This window comes from Terrapene carolina, unplaced genomic scaffold (genome assembly GCF_002925995.2).
Source record: "Terrapene carolina triunguis isolate 2854851 unplaced genomic scaffold, T_m_triunguis-2.0 Scaffold84, whole genome shotgun sequence".
NCBI classification, from domain to species: Eukaryota; Metazoa; Chordata; order Testudines; family Emydidae; genus Terrapene; species Terrapene triunguis.
In genome coordinates this window covers 34646371-34667328 of record NW_020664435.1, presented here as the reverse complement: position 1 = coordinate 34667328, position 20958 = coordinate 34646371, and the positions used below count along the sequence as shown (strand labels likewise).

Genomic DNA, 20958 nt, shown 5'->3' with positions numbered 1-20958 from the left:
CTGATTCAGTGTGATTCCATCCAGGCTTTTCCATGTCCACTACTAACGCTGTTCTTTTTGAAATATCGTGTTCATTATGTGGAGATGGTTTGCCTCTGCGGATGCAACCAGACGTGCTCTGGGATCATTTCTTACACCTTTACCCAATTTTCCCACATACTTTTCTTTCTCATTCTCCTTTCCACCTACTATTGCATTGAAGTTCCCTTGGATAATTGTGTAGGTGGATCTTTTCTGCATTGCCCCCTCCAGCTCTTTGTAGAAATGTTCCATTTTTTCGTCTTCCACTTGCTGCGTGGAAGCATACACCTAAATAATTTTAATTGTTCTCCTTCGTTTTATCTGAAGTGTGAGAACTGCTATCCGGGGTGATATGATGTCACAGTTGTTTCTTTCCTGACAATGAATCCAATGCCTACACTCCTTGCTCTATTGTCTAATGATCTTCCTAGGAATATTTGCTCTCCGCTTTTCCATTGTGCAATGAGGTCTTTGGTTCTTCTTGTTTCACATATCCCGATGACGTTTGCTTTTATTGATCTTGTGACTTCAATGTAAGTATTGATGTACAGATCAGATTATAGTGTTCTTGTGTTGTGATTTGCAACAAATAGTTGGACTATTCTTTTAGTCATTTTCCATTTTTAATCCTGTGCTACCCCAGGTTGTGAGCATTGGTCAGGCTGACACATGAGTCTCTGCTCAGTTTCTTGGTTTATTCTGCTTTGTGTGGTTTGTTTGGCAGGAGAATTTTGCAGCAGTGCATTCGGGGTGCCAGCCCTTGTGCCCTGTAGCTGCGGTACCCCCTCAACTTTGGCCAGGTTGCCCTAGAGTAATAGAGGTACAGTCGGACTCCCTACTACCCTGGATGCTAGCTCGACTCCTTCTTGGCTTGGTAAGACTTGCCAGAACATACACTCCGCCGTACTTCGCTGTCGAACCCCTTTCACCCCCATGCCAATGCTGAAGTATGGAGGTAGGATTTTGTGGATTCCATCAGGGTGATCATACTTAATAATATGTAAACATGTATGCTAATTATTTTCTTGGTTTTTAAAGACTTATTACAATGTTTTATTCATGTTAAAAACATGTAGTGCACTATGCTTGGTGGCTGATCCTGTAGTTATCAGATTAGTGTAGGGGCAGTCATAGTTCTCCTTGTTTTCCCTGGCATGGAGTGGTAGTAAGGGTTTGTGCCGTGCTGCCACCTGTTATGCTGGGAGGTCATAGGGAGTAGTGACCATGGAGTTTTCCAGTGATTGGAATGGTGGTTGTGTCCAGGTCTTCAGGCATTTAGTTCAGTAATGTTCTGGATCTGCAACATCTGCGTTTGTTGCCTGAGCAAAACCAGAATATCCCGGTGCACTTCCTGTTGCAACTTTCAGTCTCTTTGCCTCTCAAGCGGCAGCCACACTCTCCATTCTTGGTTCTTCACACTACTCTTGGTCATTTGGTCCTTCCAGTCATGCTCGCAGTCAGCAGCTGTAGAGAACTGGAGGATCTTGCAGAACATATCCCGCCTTGTTTGCCTGATCCAGGTCAGATATTCAGCCGGCATGGAGGGACCACCTCTCAAGCATACCACGCCAGAGGATGCTGATTAAAACAGATAGATACATAATTAGATTTACACATGTAACAAAGGGAAAGAGAAGTCTTAAAACTCCGTTATTTCCATAAATACCTTTAATAAGAAATGTTAATTATCACTTTACCTTTGGAGTACCTCATTACAGCACTGCTTTGCAGCTCAAGCCAAGGTGAGTACGGACTAGTGGGAGGGGAAACTGTTGCATGGAAGTTTTAGACTGGGGTGGGAATCTTTCTTTCCATCAGGGGCCATTGACCCACAGGAAAAATCAGTCAGGGGCCACACAAAGCCCCACCGGGAGGGGGCAGTAGAGGCTTGGGGCTTCCCCTAGGCTCCGGGGTGGGGCCAGAAATGAGGGGTGCAGGGGGGAGCTTGGGGTGAGGGCTCCGGCTAGGGTTAGGGGCTCTGGAGTGGGGCAAGGGGTTGGGGTATGGGAGAGGTTCGGGGTACGGACTCCGGCCGAGCAGCGCTTATCTCACTGTTCCCAGAAGCAGCCGGCATGTCTAGTGGTCAGGCCTTAGTCAGAGGGGCTAGGTGGCTCTGCACAGTGTGCACTGCCTGCCCCCGCAGCTCTCATTGGCCAGTGGGAGCTGCAGAACTGGCACTGGGGGTGGGAGCAGCAAGCGGAGCTTCCCTGATCGGCTCTCTGCCGAGGGGCAGAGGGACATGCTGCTGGCGAGCCGGCGCTCGTGGCTCCAGCCCCGTAGGGGAACACCGAGGCTTGGGGCTTCCAGCCCGTGGCACGGAGACTTGCTGCAGGCCGAATGAATTGAAGCAGCAGGCCAGATCTGGCCTGCGGGCCATAGGTTCCCCATCCCTGGTTTAGATGCTGGGCGCCCCAGGGTCTGAGTATAGGGAAAGTGCAAGTTTGAGTGAATCTTGCCAATGTTTTACAGGCAATGGTGATTTTGGCTGATACCTCATGCTCTAGGGCAAGGGCGGGCAAACGATGGCCCGCAGGCCACATCCGGCCCTCGAGCTCCTGCTGGGGAGCGAGGTCTGAGGCTTGCCTCGCTCCCATGCTCCAGCCTGGAAGCGGGGTTGAGGGCTGCTCCACACGTGTGCCGCAGCTCCCAGAAGTAGCGGCATGTCCCCCCCCCCCCAGCTCCTATGTTTAGGGGAAGCCAGGGGGCTTCGCGTGCTGCTCCCACCCCAAGCGTCGCCCCCGCAGCTCCCGGTGGCTGGGAACTGCGGCCAATGGGAACTGCAGGGGCGGCACCTGCCGACGGGGCAGCGTGCAGACTACAGCCACCTGGCCGCACCTCCGCATAAGAGCTGGAACTGGGAAATGCTGCTGCTTCTGGGGGCTGCTTGAGGCCGCCTGGAGCCTGCACCCCATAGCCCCTCCCATGCCCCAACCCCCTGCCCCAGCCTCGATCCCCCTCCCATCCTCCAAACCCCTCGATCCCAGCTCGGAGCACCCTCCTGCACCCCAAACTCCTGCCCCAGCCCGGAGCCCCCTCCCACATCCTGAACTCCTCATTTCTGGCCCCATCCCAGAGCCCACACCCCCAGCCAGAGCCTTCACCCAACCCCCAATTTCGTGAGCATTCATAGCCCGCCATACAATTTCTATACCCAGATGTGGCCCTCGGGCCAGAAAGTTTGCCCACCCCTGCTCTAGGGTGACAAAGGCACAGAGAACACAGCTGCTGCTGGTACCTGAGGCCACCTGGGTCTATATGCTGGTAGCTTGTTTGCGGCAATGATGCCAGCAGAACTCATCACAGAGTGGCTTGTTTCTTCTCCTGCAATAGGAGACATTACCACGGCCACCAGCCCTATAAATGTTTCAGAGAGGATTGCAGAGCATCTCCATGAAAGTTATCCTCTTGAATAATCTTGATGAAAAAGGGACATTCCTCTTCAGATAAACAAAGTACTCCCCATGGGGAGAATTGTGGACCCCCTGCCTAGCCTAAGAAGCCACATCTACCTCCTTTCTTCTAACTCTATCTGAGCACAGGACAGTGATGTGGATTATGTAATTTAGACTGCCATATTTTTCTAATCTTTTACAAGTAAAGTGAAGAATGAAAAGTTGGTGCTTTTTTTTCTCTAAACACGTGAATCAGATGGGCACCATTTTCAAATAGGGAGAAAGGTTTCAAATAGGTTGTTGCCCTCCATCACCTTCTGATATGTCTGCCAGAGTTCCTTGGCTTTCACCCAGCATTGCTGCTCATCCCTGTCCTGCCCCAGGTTTAGCGTTGCCTGCACTTCATTGACAGAAATAGGTTGATTGTGACTGCATTGTTCCGGGAGGTGGTGTTATTGCGTCAATGGAACGGGGTGTTTACATTGGTGGGAGACAAATTAAGGTGTATATGCATGTAAAACTATGTTGAAACAAGTCAACTTATGTCGCCCTAACTTTGTAGTATAGACCAGACCACAAAGTAGGGATGGCAGCAGAACAGGGAGAAATTAGGTGACTCCAAATATGTGGAGGCCAGTGAGATGTGGTATGAGACCCCTTAGATGACAGTACATTACAACTAGCTCAATGGCCTCAGCGTGTCAGCGTTTTTTCTGGTTGTTGCAGTAACTAAAAAGGACTCTTGGAAAGTATGTCTTGTTTTTCTTAAACAACTGAGAGCCTGACACTGATGCTTTTCTATCATACCTATTCTAAATAACAGTTGAAATTGTCAAGAGAGGAGATACGCTCCTTGGGATAGCTCCTCAGCTCTGGCTTTGCACTGCCTCAGGAGCCAGATGTACCCAGAAAGTGATCTTAAAGAGGCAGTGAAGGATTTTCTCTCCATCAACATAGGGATTGTGCCAGAGCACATGGCATGCTGCCTGGTCCTTGGCTGGCACAGAAGTCTCATAGGGACTGCTGCAGCAGGTATAACTTTAAAGAAGTCCTTAGATTGCTTTAAGTTATGCTGGTAGCTGTTACGGTCCCTAGCCAGCTCTGCACCAGGGAAATTGAAAGGTTACTTGGAACCAACTTTCCTTCCTTTCCTCAGCTATGGCAGATATAAGCTTGGCACATCAGAGGATTTGGCCCCCATCCTTCATGCAGTTGAAATATTAAAATGTACCAAATTCCAATTTTAAAAGAAAAACTATAAATTTTTCCAAATGTGAATATTGTGGACCAGATTGTCTCTGAGAGCTGATTTAGGTTCAAATCCTGAAGCTACAGCGCGTGTGGTGAAGACGCTCTATGTCGACAGGAGAGAGCTCTCCCGTCGGCATAAAAAAATCAGCTCTGTGAGTGGCATAAACTATGTGAGCTGGAGAAGCTCTTCCACTCTCAGAGCACTGTGCACACCAACGCTTATGTTGGTGTGACTTATGTCGCTCGGGGGGGAGGAATATTCACACCCCTGAGCTACATAAGTTTTGCCATCATAGGCTGTAGTGTAGATATAGTCTTAGTCTCAATCAAAAATGTGAGAGTTGGCAAGAAACAAGAAAGCTCAGCAAGAAAATGTGAGCTTAGTCAAGTCTGAAAACATAAATGCAGTTTTGCTGTAATTTATTTCCCATCTCAATTTGTAATTAGCTTCCATTTTATGCTGGTCCTTGCTAACTTCAGTCTCACTGGCCAGTCACACATCTGAAGACTTTTTCTGAGCCATCATAATTTTATAGTGTACATCAGAAGGCTCCCATAGTTGTGGTAGGGATTTAGCACTAGTGAAAGGGGGAGAGAGGTTGACATAAATTAGGCAAATAAACATGGCAGGGATTGGCAAATAGACAAGGCTATAGGTGCAGCATAAGAACCTGAATAGAAGAAGAAAGGAAAAGCACAAATAAGCATGGATTTGCCCTTTAGACTGCTATTTTTGAGGCATTGACCTCACAATATATGTAAAGCACCTAACACACTTCTGGCTGTTTACATAATTTACAAATATCTGTTCATAAAGAGAAAGGGAGACCAAGCAGCTGAGCTGGGAATGCTGCAGGTAGCTCGGTGGGGGCAATGGGTTTCTTCAGACCATTCAGCTTTTATTAGAGATTTGAAAAATTGAGCTAAAGCCAAATACCAGAATTCCTATTTAATGAAGAACTTCACTGCTCACATATTTTAAATATATTTGAATGTACTTGCAGATTAGGCAACCTTTCTAGATCCAGTAGCTTCAGGTACAGTTTTGTGCAGCAATAATTCCCTTAAGTTGTTTATGAAAGTATTTTGCATACGTACACGTTCACTGATCTTTCTCCCTCCTTGGAGTTGATTTTTTTCTAGTTAATAAACTGTAAACTGTGCAAAAGATATAAAATTGATGGGTTTATGTTCGGAAGTGCTATCTGTATTCCTCAGGGACATGAATACACTATTTACCTGAGCAGTTCTTAGCTTTGCAGTCTACTCTAGCAAGCTCCTAGATTGCATGCAGAGGAGGGACAAAAGCCATCAATATGATGTTATGCATAATACAGCTATAGCCACCAGAAGCAAATCTTATGATTTGAAAAAAGCAGCAAGTTGAGGGAAGGAAGAAGGAAAATATTTCATAATCTTGTCTGATAGCTAACTGCTTGATATTCATAGGAGGCAATAATAAATTGCAGGTATATGAGCTGCCAGAAAGAAAGAAAAACATTATTTTTTTGGTTCTGAATATAAGGGTGTATTTAATTTGCTCTAAATAGATGTTTTATTGTCTGTATTTCAGGTTTGATTATTCTAATACAACTATTTTCTTGTCTATTACAGCCGTTACAGACCATTTTATCTACAATTATCCAGCTTTCCTGTTCTCAACTATTCTGCTCCAAAACCTTATAGTCCATTTGATGTAGATAAGAAGAATGCTAGTGGCCAAAAGCAAACTCAGTCTAAACAAAGGTTTGTTGAGGAAAAAATATGGAAATTCCTTCTTCAGTCTCTAAGAAATTGACCCTCTTAGTATTAGTTTACATGGGGCTCTATACCAATACCAGTGTCTCATTTGTTGAATCTACTGGTAATTTTGTCCGTTTTTCTTTCTCCCTCCTTTATCCTTTCTTTATGTCCTTTTTTGGACGTACAAATGCAGGCATCATAAACATATTGCTGTGGGTCAGTGCAGGCTGTGACACTTCTTCTCTTTCCTCCTTTCCACTGCTGATACCTTGCCTCTATCCTCCTGGATGCCCTCCAGTAAGTACAGCAAGAAATGAATTATCTTGGCTCCAGAGCTATTCACTTTAACTTGCCAATAAAAAGCTAAAGGTTAACTAAATTTATTTAAAACTATCATCCTAAGTCATGGTTCCCAAACTACATGATGGTGAAGAATGCACTTAATTTACATGTAAACTTAATTTTCTCTAAATAAAACAAAATGTTCCATACCCTAATATTGCTTGAATTTGTATCTTCCTTGAGAGGTGAATGGTGAATACTTACTGTATGAGTATACAGGCAATAAGAATATGCAGTTGATCAGCTTTGTTCTTACCCTGCACTTAAATGGTCACGTGCTGTATTTGGCACTCAGGTTGCACTTTGAGCACTGCTGTTCAAAGTTTATGCTTTTTGGCAAATTACATGGGTGATTTTTATCTAATTAAGTGTCTAATGGGGTGCTTTCTGAAGTATCAGGCTCTGATTCTGACCCTGAACTCCTTCCAACCAGTCATTTAGTCCGCTGGAACTACTTTATGGCATTGACTTCTAAAATTGATGTTACAGCATTCACTGTAGTGAATTCTAGAGATAGTGGGCTGAGATGATAACTTCATTCTAAAACTCTTTTCTGTTTCTCCTAACTTTCTCACTTTGTCCTTTTGGGTTGAAATTTAAATAATGCACCTATCACTACCTGTTCTAAAATTAAGAGCACAGTCAAAAATCATCTAAATTGACAGTCAGTTATGTTTATTATCTTAATACATAATAGCTTCTGCACTGCCCCAGTCCTTTATACTACCCTCGATGGTACACTGCTAGTGGTTCTCTCTGTTGATGCTGCCATGGTCAATCTCCTGCTTCCTATCTGCTTTGATTGTAGTGCCTATGGCTTCGTGAAAAATGAGGCAAATGCAACACAGCAGAAACTTTCAGGGCATTGTAGGGATTTCCGGTAGTGCTCCTGTCACCTAAGTTAGCACTAAGAGTATAGAGGTGAGGTGGTTGGAAGGCACCCTCCTGGACTTAATATTTCTCCTAAAAAAAAAGAGAGAGAGAGTGTTTTTTTATTTTATTTTTTTATTTGTTTTGTCAGGAATTGGGGTGGGCAAGGAAGGTATCCTCTGATAGTTATAAACCTCTGGAATTATGCTCTTCTGCTTAATTTTGACTTAGTCTACACTAGGAACTTATGTCTGCATAACTACGTTGCTCAGAGGTGTGGAAAATCCACACCCCTGAGCAATGTAGTTATACCAACCTAACCCCTGGTGTAGACCGCGCAATGTCGACGGGAGGGCTTCTCCTGTCGACATAGCTACTGTCTGCTGGGGAGGAGGAGTACCTACACCAATGGGAGAAGCTCTCCTCTTGATGTAGGTAACATCTTCAGTAAGTGCTACAGCGACGCAGCTGCAGCACTGTAAGTGTAAATAAGCCCTTAATCTGTTTATTTGTTCCTTGTCCCATCTGAGTTCCTAACTAATAATTAAATTAGAAATAATGATATCTCTTCCTTCACAGCCTGAAGGAGAAATTGGTTTGTTTGTTTGTAAATCTGAAAGAGAAGAATTCGTTGCAGGAAAGTTGTCAGAAACACTTAGTTCTGAATGCAGTAAGGCCTGTAGTCATTCTTCTTTCTTCAAATATTGAGTTCCACAGTCTTGGTCCTGGTCATATGAAAGTTCCATTTACCATGCTCACAAACTTTCCCCTGTTCGACAATTCCGTGGTTCCAGTGGAACAGATATAGGGTAAAAAGATAATGATTTTAGAGAAAATACCTCTAGTAGCTAGATCAAGTCCTGTGGAATTTGAACATCAGGAAGAGAATTGAATTGCACTCTGTATTCAGTGGAGAACCAATGCAGAAAGTAGAGTTCTAAGGTTATATACTCAAGGCAACCTGTTGTGCTAAGCAGAAGTATTGCTATGTTTTGTACCAGTAGGAGCTTTTCAGGTCATGTGGCTTCACTCTTTCATATAATGAGTTTCAGTAATCAAGCCTAGAGGTCACGTGTGTGGATTACTGTGACCAAGTCTGAGTCAATAGGAAGATGCTGATTTTGGCTAGACAGGGAGATGGTACTGCTCATTTGATGTAAAGGAGATGTGGGGCTGGGTGCCATTGGCATACTGCTGGTACGGCATTCTTGTCACACCTGCTTCCCAACATGTTCATGTAGCTATTGAAGAATGTGGAGCAGAAAACTGTGCCTTGTAGGACTCCACAGGTGAGGCCTCTGGAAGTAGAGGAACAGTTGCTGAAAACAACCCTCTGGGTTTTAATATGAGAAGGATCAGGGGCATTTTACACCTTCAACTGTTAATACCTAACTCATATAGCACTCTTCATCAGTAGATCTCAAAGTGCTTTACAAAAGGAGGTAACTATCATTGTCCCCACTTTACAGATGGGGGATCTGAGGCATAGGGAAGCAAAGGGACTTGTCCAAGGTCACCCAGGAGGCCAGTGCCAGAGCCTGGAATAGAAGCCAGGTTTCCTGAGTCCTAGTCCAGTATTCTGTCCTCTGAAATGAATCTTTGTTCACTCTGATTTGATTGATGTTCTAAAATGTTTGGTTCTCTTAACATTTTTACCGTTTTGTAGTTAGCAAGTTTAAAGGCCCAACTTCATATGGACAGATAACTGACTCTTTACATACAACTTTTTTTTTGCTAACAGAAACAAAACAAATAGTGACAAAGACTGTGGTGGTCCAGTTCAACTTCCTCTAAAGGATAAGAAAAAGAAAGGGTATTGTGAATGTTGTATGAAGAAATATGAAGATCTGCAAACTGTAAGTGTAACGTAGATTGTACACCCAGCTGTTATACAGTGCTTAGAAATGTGGCATCAACAAGTATTTTTCTGCCTAATGGATATTAATTGACTTAACGATATACTCAAAAGTTCTTTAAACAACAAGAACAGAATTTTTTTCTCTCTAGTGGAATTTAGTGCTGTCTTGCTGTCTACACGAAGGGCTGCTAAGATTACTTATAGTTACATCTCAGAAACACAGTCAATAAGAGTTTAGCAACACTTGCTCTTTTAAATTGCCCATTTATGCACATTGAGTATTTGAAACAACTTTATTTTAGCCAGTATGGGTGTGAATGAATGCCTTTGTACCAAATGTTAGTATATTAATATCTAGACTGACTGCAGAATTAGGGCTTGTCTACACTACCCGCCGGATCGGCAGGCAGCGATGGATCCATGGGGGTCGATTTATCGCATCTAATATAGCCGCGATAAATAGACCGCTGAGCGCTCTTCCGTCGACTCCGGTACTCCACCAGAATGAGAGTCAATGGGAGAGCATCAGCTGTCGACTTACCGCAGTGAAGACACCGCGGTAAGTAGATCTAAGTACGTCAACTTCAGCTACGCTATTCACGTAGCTGAAGTTGTGTATCTTAGATAGACCCAGCATGGTAGTGCAGACAAGCCCTTTATTTTTAAAAAAAAATAATATCAGAGAGATACTTTTTCGAAATCTGCTATTCTGTATAATTGTTAACTTTTGCTGGTCTAGAATAGGAGTCTGAGGACCCAAATCCATATGACCTTGTATTTTCATCTTGCTCCTCCTCTTATACTAAAGTTGTTTGCATGTGCTGTATACATTATTAATATTGAAATACAGTAACTCATCACTTAATTGTCCTATTTAACGTTGTTTTGTTACGTTGCTGATCAATTAGGGAACATGCTCATTTAAAGTTGCGCAATGCTCCCTTATAACGTTGTTTGGCAGCCGCCTCCTTTGTCCACTGCTTGCAGAAAGAGCAGCCCATTGCAGCTAGCTGGTGGGAGCTTGGAACAAGGGTGGACTGGCGGCCCCCCATCAGCTCCCCACTCCCCTAAGTTCCCTGTGCAGCAGCCGCCCAGCAGGCTATCAATTGCTGGCAGTTAAGCTGTCCCTTCCCGCACTGCCATGTGGTGCTCCTGCCCTCTGCCTTGGAGCTGCTCCCGAGAGCCTCCTGCTTGTTGTGCAGAGGAGGAGAGGGGGGCTAATATCAGGGTGCCCCCTCCCCCATGCTCCTGCCACCCGCTTACCCCATCTCCATAAAGAAGTGGGGGAACACAACAGGGCTCAGGTCGGGGGAAGCTTGCAAGCAGCAGCTGCTCACTCAACTTGCTTAAAAAGGCAATGTACTTAGAGTGCAGTCAGCGTACTTAAAGGGGCAATGCACATCTCTCTCTCTCTCTCTCTCTCTCTTTCTTTCTCTCTCACGGTGTGTCTCTCTGTCTGCCATGCTGTCTCCCCTCCCTCTATTTGTGCTGCCTTGTAGAATGTGAAGCTACATTAACAACAATGTGTTAACCTTTAAGGGCTCAGCCAAGTGCTTGTTCATTATTTAGCAGTAAGGCATTCCCTGGGAAATATTCTACCCTCTGACTTCACCACCCTCTTCCTCCCTCTGACTTTACCACCTCAACCAAGCTTCACAATCATCATTGCGTGTGTGTATATATAATAAATGTAAATTGGGGGGGGGAGGGTGGGTGCCAGGGAAAATTTTTTTACACCCACAAACACACACAAATAGGGTGATTTTTATAGTGTTTTGTCTGGTGAAAAAAATTTCCCTGGAACCTACCTTGCCCCCCTCCCCCCACCCAATTTACATTTATTATTATGGGGAAATTGGATTCACTTAACATCATTTTGCTTAGTTGCATTTTTCAGGAGCATAACTACAATGTTAAGCGAGGAGTTAATGTATTTTCCTGTAGCAGTATACCTCTTGTTTCAGAAAGAAGCTACTGTTTTATTTTTAGTGGAGGCATTTTATTTCTATACAGAAGTCTGCAGTACACGATGTGTCTCATGATTTTTTTTTTTTTTTTTTAATTTCAGCATCTTGAAAGTGAACAGCACCAAAACTTTGCACAGAGCACCCAATATCAAGTTGTGGATGATATAATATCCAAGTTTGTTTATGACTTTGTGGACTACAGAGATGATACACAAAAAATGAAAAGGTAATTCACATTTATTAACTTTAAAAATCCCCATAAATGAGTTAGCCAGCCAGAGATTTAAAGATGTTGTAGCTTTGGGAGTATAAATCTGGTAAAGAACTAATTAATAGTTTTCAGTTTTAGATAGGTCACTGAAACTTATTGATGTTACACGTAAGAGACCTGGTTTTAAAAGAAAAAGGAAGTCTGGTGTATTTCAGCTGTCTTATTTCACAAGGTATATTTGCCAAGTATTCTAGAAAAAAGAGAACTGTTACAGTGGTACATGTTGACATAGATTATAATTAAGGTTTGTTAACAGTTTATCCATCATATTTATTATTTATTTTATTTAGATTTATAATTTATGCAAAAAAGGCACTTACCTGTTACTCTATTTCCTTTGACAGATATGTAGAAAAATACAACTAAAATCAGCAGCTAACCTATAATAATACCAAAAAAGCTCAACACTCAAATCAAAATCCTCTTCTCCCCATTCCCAGCCCCCTGTCACCAAAATCACCCCCGTCACAACGTCCCTTTGCCAAAGTCAGAGTGAAAAGATAGGATATACAGTGTGTATTAAACCAAGAGTTGGAATAGGTTCCATATCTAAGAATCTTTCAGAGAATGTTCGTCCATGAACACATACTCTTAAAATAAAAGGACTCCAACTCAAATGCCTTCACTGATCACAACTGTGGCAATAATAGAGATTGCTCTGTTGTGTTCCCTCAGGGATTCAGGAGATGAACAAACCTTCTCTTTTTTCTCTCTTTCCTAAAAGTATAATAGAGAGGAATGACATGGGGAAACCAGATTTTCCCAGTTGAAGTCAATGGCAAAACTCTCATTGACTTCAACAAGAGCAGGATCAGACCATTAGTGTCTCCCCTTCTCCTGTTCCTTTTGTGGTTTGGAAATGCTTATTAAGGGTGAAAAGCTAAATCTGATTAAACTGAAAAATTATACAATATTTAAGTGCCTTGAGCGCGTTGTCATTTTACATCACATTTTTTAACATGGTCATCGTTTTTAAATGCCGATTACTATTTGTGAATTTGGTTTTGTTTAAACCCAAAGCCACTTTCTTTGAATATTTTAAAAATTATTTAAGAAGCTGCAGAAATCATTCTGAATATTGAAGTTTGTATATGGTGCCTTCTGATCCTGTGGTAATATAAGCATTTACTAGAGCAAATAAGTTTGACAAAACTGTCTTTATTCTTATAACAATCTTAATACTCGCCTCAATACATTTAACAGATTAAGTTTTGTTAAAGTAATCTGATATCTTTTGTTTCCTTCAAATATGTCTTTTGGATTCTAATGTTGTAAACTGTTTAATTTTAGGACAAAATGTAATATGGAATACTTTTCTCCTGTTATTGGAAACATAACTAAAGCAGATGAGCTGAAAGAACAAGTAAAAAGACAACACATTTCATTCAAGTGTTATTCTTGGAAAGATACTACAGTGCAGGCACTGAAACAGGACCATCAATATACAAAAGTATCCCAGAGTTCGTTACAAAAACGTAACTCCATTTCTGAACATGTGTGTTCTATTCTTCCTTGCCATCCATCATTTCCTTCCGAAGTAGTAAGTAAATTCAGAAGTAATGCTGAAAATGGTAAAATAGAAGGTGCCTGTGCTTTAAATCTAAAAGAGACTGGTTTATCACCAAACTTCATACAGCTACCTCCCCAGAAAGACAACAAAACATACCTTGAAAACTTATCTGAATTTTATGGGCATTCTAGTAATGAAGTATTTGAACCTGAAGTAAATTTAAATAGAAAGAATTTACAAGGAGTGCAAACAAAGTTATATACTCATGGTCTAGTCACTGATAGTAATGAAAAAGACAAAAATACCTCACAGCCAAAACGAAAATTAAATAATTCATTTGTTCTACCAACAAAATATTTGAAGAAAACGGATGCCAATTCAGCATTTAATAAAAAACAATTAGATTTTGGTGTGGATAATGATCCACAGAGAGAGCATCATATAGTTCTGAAGACTGAGACGCTACCACATTGTCTTTCTACAAGCAAAGCAACTAGTGAATGGGCTGTCAATAGTGCACCTAGCTCACCTTCTGGAAAGCTGCACAGAAAAGTAAAACTTTCCTTAGGAAAAAATAAAAGAGGAAACCGGAAACAGATTATGGAGTTATGTGTAAAGCAAACTGATGATGTATCTGTTATTGAAGAAAAGAAAAACGCATGTTGCTCCCCAATGCAGACTCTGGTGGAATTATTTCAGACAAGTGAAGTAAATTCAGATTTTGGGGGTTTTACAAGTTATCCTGAGAAAAAAGATTCAAGTTGCCTGAAAGATATTTGGGAAGGACAAAATGCAAATTCTTTGTGGTCATTATTTTCCTCTTCCTCCTCAACCCCATTTATCGGATTTTAATGCTGCTTTATTTAAAACAATGAATTTTGAATAAATTTGCAAACTGATGAGGATTTTATTCATGGAAATTAATTCTTGTATTATAAATTGTGTTCAAGTTTTGGTATATCAAATATATATACAAAAACATATGTGTAAATCTGAAAAATAAAGATAATCCTGGTGTGCTTTTCTAAAAAAAACAACACTTTTTATCACAGCTGATAAATAGGTTATGTCCTAAGATGCAGTGTGTTTAACTCCAGCTTCTAGGAAAGCTCTATATACATCATGTACCTTATTGTGAATTTCAGACAATAAAAAACCAATTTATTTGTGTGTATACACACAGTATATTTTATTTTTAACAAAGTAGTTGGTTTCTGATTGACTGAAGTTCTTGTTGGGTTTGAGTTGTTTTTTTGCTCCTCAGTAAATAGTCATCCATCAGTCTTACTAGCTGGCATAGATTAGTGTTACCTGGGGTTCTTTCAACCCAAAGTTCTTGGTAACTTTTACTCTGTGCAAAGTGGTGTTAGGAAATAAATCAGGGGAGACATGGCCGTCCGACCAATAGAGGGCTGGCACAAACAGGACAACACAAGAGTGCTTTCTCTTAAAGCTAAACTTTACTTAGTCTCAAGCATTTACACACATCCGCAACAGGTTAGTAAAACACCCCCAGCCCTTGATAATTACCAAAGCTGAGTGTGGCTCTCGAGTGACACAGCGGCAGACTTCCGGTGGCCAAGTCTTCCCTCTGCCGATAGGCACCGCAAGATGTATCCAGAGGGAGAGTCCAAAGGAGTCCAACTACCTCAAACTTTTCCCCCTTATTTATACACTAGTAATAGAATGACATGTCCCTTAAAGAAAACTTGTTAACTAAGTAGTTTCAGTGGTCAAGCAAGAGGTTCCTTCTGATTATCGATTAACCAGGTGTGGGTTTTTCCAGAGTTTGCAGCCTTGAGGCCCCAATAGACATTCCTGGGGCACATCCTGCTCTTCTAAAATGCATGTATCAGCAACTTCAACACAATTCTTATCAGGAAGAACGCGGAGGCAAGCTGCCCTTTCGGTGGCACCCAAAACCCCCTCCCCTCCTGCCTTGGTCCAGCTGAGGCTGCGACATGGCCAATTTACAGCCTGCTGACTTGGCTGCTTTTAGCAATAAACCATAGTGTTTTCAGGTACTTTACTGGTTTGCTGACGTCTCCCCGTACAATTAGAAGCAGTATGGTTTTAGGGTTGAAGTACAGAATGGGCAGTCAGAAGGTCTGTTGTTTATCTTGACACCGCTACAGACTTTGTCTGACCTTGCACAAGCTCTGTGTTTGTGTTTATATCTGTAAAATGGATATAATGCAGCAGTGCTTACTTACAGCTTCACCAGGGATTATTGCAAGGTTTAATTAATTAATATGTCTGCCTCTCGAGTCTTCATACAAGTGCCTATGCTATATTTTTCAGCTTGCCATCATTTAAGATTCCGGGAATGGAACTGTAAAGAAAAATGTTACTTCTAGACACATACATTTGTTTTATTCCCATTGTGGTACATGTTTTGCTTCAGTCTTCGCTAAAAATGTTAACAGTGACCAGATACCCAACATAATATCAACAACAACGGGAAGGAATGCAAGCCAAAATAGGGAAGAAACAGGTTAAAGAATATTTAGATAAGTTAGATATATTAAAGGCAGCAGGGCCTCATGAAATTTATCCCAGGATACATAAGCACTAGCTAAAGCAATCACAGAATCTTTAACAATTATCTTCAAGAACTCATGGAGGACAGGTGTGGTCCCAGAGGAGGGGAGAAGGGCGCACATAGTACCTATCATTAAAAGGGGGAACAAAGAGGACCGGGGAATTCAGCCTAACTTTGATACCTGAAAAGATACTGGAACAAATTATTCTTTTTCTAATAGTGTCCCTATGCGTGCTCCACTTCACATATGCATGTGCTTCTTGAGCCCTTGATCAGATATTTTCCATTAGCAGTTTCTGTTTGGCCTGCACACATGCTCTACACAACCTCATCCTTCACTCTGAGGGTATACAGGGCTGTACAGGTGAACCAGTCACAGTTCCTTCTCCACTGCCTTGGCCTGAGACAGAGCTCTAGCATGTCTGCCTCAGCATGTTTTGTAATTTTTTTAGTATAGTGTTGTGTTATTTGTTGTTAGTATAGAATTAGATAGTTGTCAGAGATTTCAAAGTTTTTTTTTTCTTCCCCATTTTTCTGAGGAGCTTATTTGGCCTTGTGATGGGGTGGACTAGGCCCTGAGGCTCCCTGCTGGAGGCCTCAAGGCCCTTACTCACTCTGCCCCAGAAAAGGGCAATAGAGAGGTCCTCTAACCTGCCTAAGCGGCTGTGTGGGAAGCAGTTGTCACCGAAATATCGGGTCCACCTAGCTGAGAGCCAATAACAGCCAGACAGGGATACGGAAGAGTTGCTTTATTCTGCAGAAGAAAGGAGAGCTTTGCATCTTGGTACAAAAACTCTGTCTTACACACATTTTACAGATCCTTTATACACATTCAGACAAAGGCCCTTGCCGTGTTAACACTTGATTGGTCGTTGCCAGACCCATGCTTTTGCTATCTGGTCAGTGAAAACCAGCTTGGGGCTAGTTCCCTCTGCCTCAAGGCAGAGGAGAGAAGACAGTTCAAAAGTTCAGGCTACTGTGTAGTGAGGTATCTGCTTCCCCCTAATGGCCGCTGGCTGCCATGACAGCTGCTAGCTGTTAAGGGGGGGGGTCGCTGCTGACTATCATGCAGTCAATCAGGGCCCAGCGGGGCAGTATAAAAAGAGCTGCAGAGCCAGTACAGTTCCTTGCGAGAGCTGGAGCAGAGTGGATGGTGCTGCAGGCTAGCTGCTGGGACTCCACAAGGACAAGGCCCTGAGGTAAGGGTGAAGAATGTGCCGGAGCCACAGGGAAGTGGCCCAGGGAATTAGAGCAGCAGCTCAACTTAGCAGCTGTTGCCTTGTCCGTTTATCTACAGAGTCCCTGGTCTGGGACCCCAAGTAATGGGCGAGCCCAGATCCTCCCCAAACCCCAGTTAGTCACTAGGGGAAGTGGCCTGGATTTCGAGGCACCCCAGAACGGGGACTGAACTGTAGTGGCCCAGCTGAAGAGCTGGGGCCAGAGAGGCCCTGAGAGGGCAAAGACATTGCCTCCAGGGAAGGAGCCCTGCGGCACTGTTCTATTCCAGAGCAGGGACAAACTGAGAGAGACATTACAGAGGGCAATGAGAGAGGTCCCTGTTGGACTTGTACCCCGGAAGGGGTTTGCTTTGCTTTTAACAGATAGACAGTGTGTGACTTAGCTGGAAGGCTAAGTCAGCGAAGACTACCACAAACAGGTAGAGAGAGAGCAGGTACACACACTCGGCCAGAGGGCGCTCGTGAGAGGTGAATGTGATCCCATTACACAGGTACCAGAAGCGGGGATTGTTCGGACCGTCCCCTGTAAACAAGGGGACCATGGAAGAGCTATTATCAGCTCTAGGCCAGCGGGAGCTGCAAAACCCTAGAAAGCTGCCCAGCAACAGCACAGCAAAACCCTGGAGGGGCTTCAACAGCAGCAACTCCAGGATCACCAGTCTCACGCTTGGCAGCCTCGACAGCGTCCATCCAGGCCCAGCCACCGCAGATGCCGCGAAGGAAAGAGTTGGAAGACCTCACCGCAGAGCGGCAGGTACTGTAGGCAAGTGGGGCAGGTGAGATGGGTTTACCCTGATACAAGCCATGATTGTAAGGCCATACCAGTTGCCTTGAGCGCCACTGAGACCAGTGAAGGCCAGGCTGACCAAGACACCTGGCCACAAACGGTTGAGGCCCAGGCTATAGTGAAGGCAGAACAGAGGACCATCGGGACACAGTTTAGGGCTTGGAAGGCTGCCCCAGGGACAATGTTTCCATTGTGGGGAAATGGGCCACATAAGAAGGTATTGCCCCGAAAAAAACTCTGTTGGGAAGGCAGTACTGGTATTATCATAGAGCCAGGCCTTCCCCAATTGGCAAACCTTGATTAGACAAGGAAGCAGGACTGAGGCCCACGTGATAGAAATGGGAAAGCAGTTGTGGGGCTTGAACAACCCTTTTCCTGGAGGAAAGAGACAGCCTCCAGTCTCTGTCCTGAAGGAAGAGAACATGAGCAATATATCTAATGTGTCGCAGGAACTGTGGCAGGGCCTCAAGGTCTCCAGCAGATGGCCTCAGGGCCTAGTCCACCCCGTTACACACCACCCCCCCCCCCCCCCCCCACCGGACAAGATTGAGGTGGTTCAAGCAGTGAAAGAGATGGCAAAGCAGCTGGGACAGACCAAGCAAGACACAGCTGACCTTCAGAAGGCGAAGCTGTTGCTGGTGGCTGAATTCAAAGAGTTGGCCAAGGAAAGAAAAATATCTCTGCCTAGGGAGAGAAACATTGGGTACACAAGAGACGATGGGCAGGAACCCTGTGAAGGAGATGAGCTGAACTGAAATCTGGAGGAAGAAGTCTCCAACCTAAAAGATAGAAGGAGTTGGAGCATCTGCTTGTTTTGGAGATGGAATGTTCTGCCTACCATCAAGACCAGTGGGCCCGTGCAGAAATAGAGGTGCAGGAGAGAGAGACCCTCATTGAGCAGAATGCTGAAGGACAGCCAGCAACAGAAGCTGGATCTAGAAAAAGCATGGCAGGCCTCAGAGGAGCAGCTTACCATACTGAGAAGGGAGCTAGAGACTGAGACCAGAGAAGTGATCCACACCTCTGTAGGTGTGGAGGTCTGAAGCACTGAGGCATGTCTGGAAACCCATGATAAGATGGTGAGCACAGAAAGAGAGTACCAGGAGGCTTGTGTGGAAACCAGTGGGTTGGCTGATGGGCTAGACATCCAGAAAGACCTCCTGAAAGGAGCGTGTAGCAGTCTAATAAAGAAGCGGGTGTCCTCTGGCACAAACACTAAGATCCCATGGACAACAAGGCTGCAATAATGGCAGTATCCCCCTCAGCTACACAGCAGCCCTCTACTGTAAGGGACTGGGGTGAGCTAGAAGAGAAGGCTGCTACTGCTGATCGGAAGTAGGCTGAAATCCTGGAACTACGGACACAGGTTGCCCAATACCGGCAGGAGCTGGAAGAGGTCTGTTCTTCATGGGACAGGACTGTAGGGCAAGCAGTAAAATGGGAGCAAGAGCTGACCCGCCTCAGAGTGGAGAAGGAGAATAGGGGACAGCAGTACTTTCTGTTGCAAAAGGAGCTTACTAAGCTCCAGAACCTGCTCAAGGTTCAGCCAGGATCAAAGTTCAACTTGGCTAAGGAGAAAGAGCTGAAGTTGTGTGGATCGGGGCCACTACAGAAGGAAGATGACTTGGACAAGGACATACATCTGCCTGCTGTGGCTCTAAAATCCCAGAATCTTGATGTGGCAGCAGAGCAAGGCCACAACAGAACCTCTGCTAAAAAGAAGAGCTCTTCCCAGAGGAAAAAGGAAGCTAAAAACGGTCCTAACCTGCTGAATGTCATACACACAATAGCGTGGGTACAGAAAGGACGAAAGTGACCGGGTATTGAAAGCAGTGGGCAAAACAGTACAGTCCCTGGTCTTTGGAAACCCTGGAAGGGATCTGAACCTGGATAGAGAGATCCATAATTTTGAAGGGTGTACATGCAGATGTATCCAGAAGGACTCCTCTCCAGATCAGGAGGCCACAGTAAAGGAGTTTATTTCTGGGGAAATCCCAGCTTTGTTAACCAGCCTAGAGGCAGTAAAAGGCTTTGGTGAGCTGAACACCCTGCATGTGGTAAATTGACATGCCACTGACTATGGAGGATTATGTGCACCATATCAACTACCTACAGAAAGGGGGACCCTGGGCTGTGGTAACTTCATATTTCTCTGATGAAGATAACGATATTGCCAAGGACCTGGTTAATTTACTAGTGTTAGCCAAACAAGAAGTACCCCCTTGGCTAAAGAACATGGCTAAAGGGTAACTTTGGTTGAGCCCACCTTTGAGATAGGTTGGCTCTGAATAGAAGGAGCTCCCAGGGACCATGATCAATGAAAACCTCTCCAGACAAAGAGGTCTGAGAGGAACCCTGACTAACTGGGGCAATGGGACGGTTAAAAGCTCTCCAGGTAGAAAGGCCAAGAGGGAACCCTGATAAAAAGGGGGTCAGGATTATAAAAGCTCTCTGGGTAGATAGGTCTGGGAGAGAAGTACCCTGAGGAAGCAGGGCAAAATTGATAGAAGGTGTGTCACAGAGCTACTTAAGGAAGGAGCCTGAACTAGAAAATCTCTCTAGGCAGAGAAGCCTGGGAGAGAACCCTGACCAAAAGGGGCAGAGATTATAGAAGGCTCTCCAGGTAGAAAGGCCTGAGGGAGAAGACTCTGATCCACTGGGGTGTGAGACTGCCAAATCTCTCCATGCAGAGACGTCTGGCAGGGAAACCCTGAGAAACTAGGGCAAGAACTACTAAAGCTCCCTGGGTAAGAGAGGCCAGGAAGGGAGAGCCCTCACAGATTGGGGCACGTGCAAAGGAACTCTCCAGACAGGAAGGCTGGAGAGAGTAAATAACCTGCTAAACTAGGGCAAAAGACTGGGTAAGCAGAGACATTGCCTGCAAGAGCACCACCTCAATTTTGTCTGAGGGGGGGAGGTGTGTGATGCGGTGGACTAGGCCTTAAGGCCCTGCCACACCCCACCCCAGAAAAGGGCAGTAGAGAGCTCCTCCAAGCTGCCTAAAGCGGCTGTGTGGGAAGCAGCCAATCAGGGCCCAGCAGGGCAGTATAAGAAGAGCTGCAGGGCCAGAGCGAGTGCAGTTCCTTGCGAGAGCTGGAGGAGAGCGGATGGTGCTCCAGGCTAGCTGCTGGGACTCCACAAGGACAAGGCCCTGAGGTAAGGGTGA

The 20958-nt window shown here is 44.3% G+C and overlaps 1 protein-coding gene across 2 annotated transcripts in view; it reads left to right on the top strand.

Annotated features, from left to right (window-relative positions):
• DBF4 (DBF4 zinc finger) overlaps nt 1-14377 on the top strand; it is a 38011-nt gene extending 23634 nt beyond the window's left edge. For both annotated transcript variants that reach the window (XM_024197528.3, XM_024197527.3), the window contains exons 10-13: nt 6279-6410; nt 9361-9475; nt 11546-11670; nt 13006-14377. In XM_024197528.3, the coding sequence (XP_024053296.1) occupies nt 6279-6410; nt 9361-9475; nt 11546-11670; nt 13006-14077 (1444 nt within the window). In that variant the 3' untranslated portion in view covers nt 14078-14377. The remainder of the gene's footprint in view (nt 1-6278; nt 6411-9360; nt 9476-11545; nt 11671-13005) is intronic.
• The last annotated feature ends 6581 nt before the right edge of the window (nt 14378-20958 follow it).